Genomic DNA, 10,000 nt, shown 5'->3' with positions numbered 1-10,000 from the left:
ATACAGAAGGTTACTAGTTGCCTGTAGGACGGAGAGAGATGGTGTTTTAGTTATCATACAGAAGGTTACTAGTTGACTGTAGGAGAGAGAGAGATGGTGTGTTTTAGTTATCATACAGAAGGTTACTAGTTGACTGTAGGACGGAGAGAGATGGTGTTTTAGTTATCATACAGAAGGTTACTAGTTGACTGTAGGAGAGAGCGAGATGGTGTTTTAGTTATCATACAGAAGGTTACTAGTTGACTGTAGGAGAGAGAGAGAGATGGTGTGTTTTAGTTATCATACAGAAGGTTACTAGTTGACTGTAGGACAGAGAGAGAGAGATGGTGTTTTAGTTATCATACAGAAGGTTACTAGTTGACTGTAGGACAGAGAGAGATGGTGTTTTAGTTATCATACAGAAGGTTACTAGTTGACTGTAGGAGAGAGAGAGAGATGGTGTGTTTTAGTTATCATACAGAAGGTTACTAGGTGACTGTAGGAGAGAGAGATGGTGTTTTAGTTATCATACAGAAGGTTACTAGTTGACTGTAGGAGAGAGAGAGATGGTGTGTTTTAGTTATCATACAGAAGGTTACTAGTTGACTGTAGGAGAGAGGGAGAGATGGTGTGTTTTAGTTATCATACAGAAGGTTACTAGTTGACTGTAGGAGAGAGAGAGAGATGGTGTGTTTCAGTTATCATACAGAAGGTTACTAGTTGACTGTAGGAGAGAGATTGTGTTTTAGTTATCATACAGAAGGTTACTAGTTGACTGTAGGACAGAGAGAGATGGTGTGTTTTAGTTATCATACAGAAGGTTACTAGTTGCCTGTAGGACGGAGAGAGATGGTGTTTTAGTTATCATACAGAAGGTTACTAGTTGACTGTAGGAGAGAGAGAGATGGTGTGTTTTAGTTATCATACAGAAGGTTACTAGTTGACTGTAGGACGGAGAGAGATGGTGTTTTAGTTATCATACAGAAGGTTACTAGTTGACTGTAGGACAGAGAGAGATGGTGTGTTTTAGTTATCATACAGAAGGTTACTAGTTGACTGTAGGAGAGAGAGAGATGGTGTGTTTTAGTTATCATACAGAAGGTTACTAGTTGACTGTAGGACGGAGAGAGAGAGATGGTGTGTTTTAGTTATCATACAGAAGGTTACTAGTTGACTGTAGGACGGAGAGAGAGAGATGGTGTGTTTCAGCTTTCATACAGAAAGGAAAGAAAGGAATGTGTGTGACTGGCCACACGTCATGGCCTGGTTCCTCTCTAGGTTTCTTCCTAGGTTCTGGCCTTTCTAGGGAGTTTTTCCTAGCCACCGTGCTTCTACACCTGCATTGCTTGCTGTTTGGGGTTTTAGGCTGGGTTTCTGTACAGCACTTTGAGATATCAGCTGATGTAAGAAGGATTTATAAATACATTTGATTGATTCATGGATTGACAGAACATTTATTTTATTTAACCTGTTGGGTCTAGGGGGCAGCATTTGCACGTCTGGATAAAAAAAATGTACCCGATTTAATCTGGTTACTAATCCTACCCAGTAACTAGAATATGCATATACTTATTATATATGGATAGAAAACACTCTAAAGTTTCCAAAACTGTTTGAATGGTGTCTGTGAGTATAACAGAACTCATTTGGCAGGCAAAACCCTGAGACATTTTCTGACAGGAAGTGGATACCTGATGTGTTGTATTGATTTTAAACCTATCCCATTGAAAAACACAGGGGTTTAGGAATATTTTGGCACTTCCTATTGCTTCCACTAGATGTCACCAGCCTTTACAAAGTGTTTTGAGTCTTCTGGAGGGAGATCTGACCGAACAAGAGCCATGGAACGGTGATGTCCCATTAGACACCTGGCGCGCTACTTCATGTTGGGTACCCTCGTTCCAATACGTTATAAAAGGCTATGCATTCGTCCACCTTGAATATTATTCATGTTCTGGTTAAAAAAGGCCCTAATGATTTATGCTATACAACGTTTGACATGTTTGAACGAACGGAAATATATTTTTTCCCCTCGTTCATGACGAGAAGTCCGGCTGGCTTACATCATGTGCTAACGAGACGGAGATTTTTGGACATAAATGATGAGCTTTTTTGAACAAAACTACATTCGTTATGGACCTGTGATACCTGGAAGTGACATCTGATGAAGAGAATCAAAGGTAATGGATTATTTACATAGTATTTTCGATTTTAGATCTCCCCAACATGACGTCTAGTCTGTATCGCAACGCGTATTTTTCTGGGCACAGTGCTCAGATTATTGCAAAGTGTGATTTCCCAGTAAGGTTATTTTTAAATCTGGCAAGTTGATTGCGTTCAAAAGATGTAAATCTATAATTCTTTAAATGACAATATAATATTTTACCAATGTTTTCTAATTTTAATTATTTAATTTGTGACGCTGACTTGACTGCCGGTTATTGGAGGGAAACGATTTCCTCAACATCAATGCCATAGTAAAACGCTGTTTTTGTATATAAATATGAACTTGATAGAACTAAAAATGCATGCATTGTCTAACATAATGTCCTAGGAGTGTCATCTGATGGAGATTGTAAAAGGTTAGTGTATCATTTTAGCTGGTTTTATGGTTTTGGTGACCCTGTCTTTGACTTGACAAAACATTACACACAACTCTTGTAAATGTACTGTCCTAACATACTCTAAATTTATGCTTTCGCCGTAAAACCTTTTTGAAATCGTAAAACGTGGTTAGATTAAGGAGATGTTTATCTTTCAAATGGTGTAACATAGTTGTATTTTTGAAAAATTTGAATTTTGACATTTATTTGGATTCAAATTTGCCGCTCTTGAAATGCACCTGCTGTTGATGGAGTGCACCACAGGTGGCACGCTAGCGTCCCACCTAGCCCCAAGAGGTTAACAACCAGATTATAATCTTGGACTAAAAAGCACTTTCAACAGATCATCTTTTTATTCTAGGACTAGGCTTGCTGTATGTCCGGGAAACCGGTCCAAAGAGGCTACTTTACTCAACCCCCTGAGTCAATACATGTTAGAATCACCTTCGGCAGTGATTACAGCTGTGAGTCTCTGGGTAAGTCTCTAAGAGCTGTGAGTCTTTCTGGGTAAGTCTGTAAGAGCTGTGAGTCTTTCTGGGTATGTCGCTAAGAGCTGTGAGTCTTTCTGGGTAAGTCTGTAAGAGCTGTGAGTCTTTCTGGGTATGTCGCTAAGAGCTGTGAGTCTTTCTGGGTAAGTCGCTAAGAGCTGTGAGTCTTTCTGGGTAAGTCGCTAAGAGCTGTGAGTCTTTCTGGGTAAGTCGCTAAGAGCTGTGAGTCTTTCTGGGTAAGTCTCTAAGAGCTGTGAGTCTTTCTGGGTAAGTCTCTAAGAGCTGTGAGTCTTTCTGGGTAAGTCTCTAAGAGCTGTGAGTCTTTCTGGGTAAGTCTAAGAGCTGTGAGTCTTTCTGGGTAAGTCTCTAAGAGCTGTGAGTCTTTCTGGGTAAGTCTCTAAGAGCTGTGAGTCTTTCTGGGTAAGTCTCTAAGAGCTGTGAGTCTTTCTGGGTAAGTCTCTAAGAGCTGTGAGTCTTTCTGGGTAAGTCTCTAAGAGCTGTGAGTCTTTCTGGGTAAGTCTCTAAGAGCTGTGAGTCTTTCTGGGTAAGTCTCTAAGAGCTGTGAGTCTTTCTGGGTAAGTCTCTAAGAGCTGTGAGTCTTTCTGGGTAAGTCTCTAAGAGCTGTGATTCTTTCTGGGTAAGTCTCTAAGAGCTGTGAGTCTTTCTGGGTAAGTCTCTAAGAGCTGTGAGTCTTTCTGGGTAAGTCTCTAAGAGCTGTGAGTCTTTCTGGGTAAGTCTCTAAGTGCTGTGAGTCTTTCTGGGTAAGTCTCTAAGAGCTGTGAGTCTTTCTGGGTAAGTCTCTAAGAGCTGTGAGTCTTTCTGGGTAAGTCTAAGAGCTGTGAGTCTTTCTGGGGAAGTCTCTAAGAGCTGTGAGTCTTTCTGGGTAAGTCTAAGAGCTGTGAGTCTTTCTGGGGAAGTCTCTAAGAGCTGTGAGTCTTTCTGGGTAAGTCTCTAAGAGCTGTGAGTCTTTCTGGGTAAGTCTCTAAGAGCTGTGAGTCTTTCTGGGTAAGTCTAAGAGCTTTACACACCTGGATTGTATATATTCTTTCACATTATTGTTTTAAAAAGAATTCTTCAATCTCTGTCAAGTTGGTTCTTGATCATTGTTAGACAGCCATTTTCAGCCATAGATTTTCAAGTAGATTTCAGTCAAAACTGTAACTAGGCTACTCAGGAACATTCACCGTCTTCTTGGTAAGAAACTCCAATGTGTAATTGGCTTTGTGTTGTAGGTTATTGTCCTGCTGAAAGGTGAATTCCTCTCCCAGTGTCTGGTGTAAAGCAGACTGAAGCAGGTTTTCCTCTAGCCTGTGTTAAACTGTATTTATTTTTTATCCTAAAAAAATCCTCTAGGTCCTTGCTGATGACAGTCATACCCATAACATGATGCAGCCACCACCATGCTTAAAAACACACTGAGTGATAGTCAGTGATATGTTCTGGGCAAATCAAACACGACACTTTGTATTCAGGACATAAAGTTCATTTCTTTGCAGTATTACTTTAGTGCCTTGTTGCAAACAGGAAGCATGTTTTGGAATATGTTTTATTCTGTTCAGGCTTCCTACTTTTCACTCGTTGTTTAGTTTATTATTGTAGGGTAATTACAATGTTATTTGTTTGAAATTCCCTACTGGATTGAGGGGCCTTACAGATAATTGTATGTGTAGGGTACAGAGATGGGGAAGTCATTAAAAACTAATCATGTTAACTACTATTACTGAACACAGTGTGAGTCCATGCAACTTTTTATTTATTTATTTTATTTATCCTTCATTTAATGAGGCAAGTCAGTTAAGAACAAATTCTTATTTACAATGATGGCCCAAGAACAGTGGGTTAACTGCCTTGTTCAGGGGCAGAACGACAGATTTGTACCTTGTCAGCTCAGGGATAACGATCTAGCGACCTTTCGGTTACTAGTCCAATGATCTAACCACAGGTTGTCAATTTACCTTCTGTCCTCTCTTCAATCTAACTCTTTGTTTTCTCTTTAATTCGGGGTGATATCGGTCTTGTACGTTTAATTTCTTAACGTGTGACTTAAGCATTTTTTTTTTACTTAATACTTATTCATTTATTAATTGTGAACATTTTCTACAAACTAAAATTCTACTTTGACATTATGGATTATTGTGTGTAGACCAGTGACACAAAAATCTCAATTGAATCCATTTAAAATTCAGGCTGTAACACAACAACATGTGGGGAAAGTAAAAGGGGGGTTGAATACTTTCTGAAGGGCACTGTGGAACCCTACGTGAGAGAGAAAGTACATTGATCGACTGACTCATGACCCACCTCTCCAGCCACTTCCACTGCAGAAAGCGAGAGAAGTACATGGTCTCCTGGTAGGAGGAGAACGGAGCGCCGCTCAGGTACTCCCGAACAATACTGGAGAAAAGAGAAAGAGAAAGAGAAAGAGAGAGAGAGAGAGAGAGAACGAGAGAGAGAGAACGAGAGAGAGAGAGAGAGAGAGAGAGAGAGAGAGAGAGATGGAAAGAAACAGAGAGGAAAAAACACTGAGTTAAACATATCCAAGACACCAATCCCCCATTACAACCAAATCTAAAATCCACTTTCTCCAACCAAACCAAACTCTCCACCATTCTGTCTCCCCAAACCTTTTGGTCCACAACTTTAAATATAACATCTTTAAACCAACCATCTCCAACCTTTTATCAACACATTGTAACCTTATATCAACAATCCTTAACCTTATATTAACCATCCCTAATCTTTTATCAACCATTTCTAACCTTCTCTCTGATGTTCAGGTTTATAGAATGACCAGGTAACTCAGACATTCCTCTTTTCCCATGAGAATAACACACTTAAACTGTTACACACACACACACTTTATCAAAAACAGATACCGTGTTTTCATCTGTTTGTGCGTATGTGTGAATGTGTGTGTTGGTGCGTGAGTGTGTATCCATGTGCCCTACTGAAAGCTGAGCTCCAGAATAGAGAGGATGAAATGAAAAGAAGCGTGAAGTACGTCTGAAAGACAGAACATTCCAAACAGTTCAACCAGGAAACTGGAATTCCCAGAAACGCTTTAGAAACAACGGGAGGTCCACTGGAAAAGCACACCCAGCCAGGCGCGTGTGTGTGTGTGTGTGTGTGTGTGTGTGTGTGTGTGTGTGTGTGTGTGTATTATAAGAGCATATGAGAGAGAGAGAGAGAGAGAGAGAGAGAGAGAGAGAGAGAGAGAGAGAGAGAGAGAGAGAGAGAGAAACACACATCACTTCTGATCCCCCCCAAAACACTACAGTAAATGTTCATTCTGTATCTTAGTGCTAGTGTAATCATGGTGTCTTTAACCAGTAGAAGGCTATTGGAGGCGGCTTATGGTAGAGACGTTAGAGGTGGTGTATGGTAGACACATGAACATTCAATTCTCTGGCAACAGCATTGGTGGACATTCCTGCAGTCAGCATGCCAATTGCATGCTTGAAACACATCTGTGGCATTGTGTTGCTTGACAAAACTGCACATTTAAAAAGTGGCCTTTTATTGCCCCCCCCCCCCCAGCACAAGGTGCACCTATGTAATGATCATGCTGTTTAATCAGCTTCTTGATATGCCACACCTGTCAGGTGGATGGATTATCTTGGGGCAAACGAGAAATGCTCACTAACAGGGATGTAAACACATTTGTGCACTAAATGTGAGACACGTTCTGTTTATATTGTTGTTCAGTGCACTATACTGCCTATTTGAACTGTCATAACCCCTTCAAACTGAACTGTAGTAAACTGTTTAAAAGCACACAAAACCTGTTTTCTAGCCCCTCACATACGAATATGTGTGCGTTTACACACACACACACAGAAACAAACATTCTTGCATCTGTCCCAGCTCATGTCTCTAACCCAGACTGAGAATAGAATCGTTTTTCCAAAGTAACGTTCCGCTACTCCAAACGGCGTTCCAAGATTCCAGTTGTCCCGAGGGAGAGACCTGGTACGTCACAGAGAGATTCCAGTTGTCCCGAGGGAGAGACCTGGTACGTCAGAGAGAGATTCCAGTTGTCCCGAGGGAGAGACCTGGTACGTCACAGAGAGATTCCAGTTGTCCCGAGGGAGAGACCTGGTACGTCACAGAGAGATTCCAGTTGTCCCGAGGGAGAGACCTGGTACGTCACAGAGAGATTCCAGTTGTCCCGAGGGAGAGACCTGGTACGTCACAGAGAGAGATTCCAGTTGTCCCGAGGGAGAGACCTGGTACGTCACAGAGAGAGATTCCAGTTGTCCCGAGGGAGAGACCTGGTACGTCACAGAGAGAGATTCCAGTTGTCCCGAGGGAGAGACCTGGTACGTCACAGAGAGAGATTCCAGTTGTCCCGAGGGAGAGACCTGGTACGTCACAGAGAGAGATTCCAGTTGTCCCGAGGGAGAGACCTGGTACGTCAGAGAGAGATTCCAGTTGTCCCGAGGGAGAGACCTGGTACGTCAGAGAGAGATTCCAGTTGTCCCGAGGGAGAGACCTGGTACGTCACAGAGAGATTCCAGTTGTCCCGAGGGAGAGACCTGGTACGTCAGAGAGAGATTCCAGTTGTCCCGAGGGAGAGACCTGGTACATCAGAGAGAGATTCCAGTTGTCCCGAGGGAGAGACCTGGTACATCAGAGAGAGATTCCAGTTGTCCCGAGGGAGAGACCTGGTACGTCACAGAGAGAGATTCCAGTTGTCCCGAGGGAGAGACCTGGTACGTCACAGAGAGAGATTCCAGTTGTCCCGAGGGAGAGACCTGGTACGTCACAGAGAGATTCCAGTTGTCCCGAGGGAGAGACCCGGTACGTCAGAGAGAGATTCCAGTTGTCCCGAGGGAGAGACCCGGTACGTCAGAGAGAGATTCCAGTTGTCCCGAGGGAGAGACCTGGTACATCAGAGAGAGATTCCAGTTGTCCCGAGGGAGAGACCTGGTACGTCACAGAGAGATTCCAGTTGTCCCGAGGGAGAGACCTGGTACGTCACAGAGAGATTCCAGTTGTCCCGAGGGAGAGACCTGGTACGTCAGAGAGAGATTCCAGTTGTTCCGAGGGCGAGACCTGGTACGTCAGAGAGAGATTCCAGTTGTCCCGAGGGAGAGACCTGGTACGTCACAGAGAGAGATTCCAGTTGTCCCGAGGGAGAGACCTGGTACGTCACAGAGAGAGATTCCAGTTGTCCCGAGGGAGAGACCTGGTACGTCAGAGAGAGATTCCAGTTGTCCCGAGGGAGAGACCTGGTACGTCACAGAGAGATTCCAGTTGTCCCGAGGGAGAGACCTGGTACGTCACAGAGAGATTCCAGTTGTCCCGAGGGAGGGACCTGGTACAGAGAGAGATTCCAGTTGTCCCGAGGGAGAGACCTGGTACGTCACAGAGAGAGATTCCAGTTGTCCCGAGGGAGAGACCTGGTACGTCACAGAGAGATTCCAGTTGTCCCGAGGGAGAGACCTGGTACGTCACAGAGAGATTCCAGTTGTCCCGAGGGAGAGACCTGGTACGTCACAGAGAGATTCCAGTTGTCCCGAGGGAGAGACCTGGTACGTCACAGAGAGATTCCAGTTGTCCCGAGGGAGAGACCTGGTACGTCAGAGAGAGATTCCAGTTGTCCCGAGGGAGAGACCTGGTACAGAGAGAGATTCCAGTTGTCCCGAGGGAGAGACCTGGTTCGTCAGAGAGAGATTCCAGTTGTCCCGAGGGAGAGACCTGGTACAGAGAGAGATTCCAGTTGTCCCGAGGGAGAGACCTGGTACGTCAGAAAGAGATTCCAGTTGTCCCGAGGGAGAGACCTGGTACGTCAGAGAGAGATTCCAGTTGTCCCGAGGGAGAGACCTGGTACGTCAGAGAGAGATTCCAGTTGTCCCGAGGGAGGGACCTGGTACAGAGAGAGATTCCAGTTGTCCCGAGGGAGGGACCTGGTACAGAGAGAGATTCCAGTTGTCCCGAGGGAGGGACCTGGTACAGAGAGAGATTCCAGTTGTCCCGAGGGAGAGACCTGGTACGTCAGAGAGAGATTCCAGTTGTCCCGAGGGAGGGACCTGGTACGTCAGAGAGAGATTCCAGTTGTCCCGAGGGAGAGACCTGGTACGTCAGAGAGAGATTCCAGTTGTCCCGAGGGAGAGACCTGGTACGTCAGAGAGAGATTCCAGTTGTCCCGAGGGAGAGACCTGGTACGTCACAGAGAGAGATTCCAGTTGTCCCGAGGGAGAGACCTGGTACGTCAGAGAGAGATTCCAGTTGTCCCGAGGGAGGGACCTGGTACGTCAGAGAGAGATTCCAGTTGTCCCGAGGGAGGGACCTGGTACGTCAGAGAGAGATTCCAGTTGTCCCGAGGGAGAGACCTGGTACGTCACAGAGAGATTCCAGTTGTCCCGAGGGAGAGACCTGGTACGTCAGATAGAGATTCCAGTTGTCCCGAGGGAGAGACCTGGTACGTCAGAGAGAGATTCCAGTTGTCCCGAGGGAGAGACCTGGTACGTCAGAGAGAGATTCCAGTTGTCCCGAGGGAGAGACCTGGTACGTCACAGAGAGATTCCAGTTGTCCCGAGGGAGAGACCTGGTACGTCAGAGAGAGATTCCAGTTGTCCCGAGGGAGAGACCTGGTACGTCAGAGAGAGATTCCAGTTGTCCCGAGGGAGAGACCTGGTACGTCACAGAGAGATTCCAGTTGTCCCGAGGGAGAGACCTGGTACGTCACAGAGAGATTCCAGTTGTCCCGAGGGAGAGACCTGGTACGTCAGAGAGAGATTCCAGTTGTCCCGAGGGAGAGACCTGGTACGTCAGAGAGAGATTCCAGTTGTCCCGAGGGAGAGACCTGGTACGTCACAGAGAGATTCCAGTTGTCCCGAGGGAGAGACCTGGTACGTCAGAGAGAGATTCCAGTTGTCCCGAGGGAGAGACCTGGTACGTCAGAGAGAGATTCCAGTTGTCCCGAGG

The 10,000-nt window shown here is 45.0% G+C and overlaps 1 protein-coding gene across 1 annotated transcript in view; it reads right to left on the bottom strand.

Annotated features, from left to right (window-relative positions):
• LOC106592297 (G protein-coupled receptor kinase 6) overlaps nt 1–10,000 on the bottom strand; it is a 99,662-nt gene that overhangs the window by 24,554 nt on the left and 65,108 nt on the right. Inside the window, 1 exon segment of the mRNA XM_045716300.2 lies at nt 5,372–5,464. Within this exon segment, the coding sequence (XP_045572256.2) occupies nt 5,372–5,464 (93 nt within the window).

Source organism: Salmo salar, chromosome 04 (assembly GCF_965601325.2).
Source record: "Salmo salar chromosome 04, fSalSal1, whole genome shotgun sequence".
Classification (NCBI taxonomy): Eukaryota; Metazoa; Chordata; class Actinopteri; order Salmoniformes; family Salmonidae; genus Salmo; species Salmo salar.
This window is presented reverse-complemented; position numbering and strand designations above follow the sequence as displayed.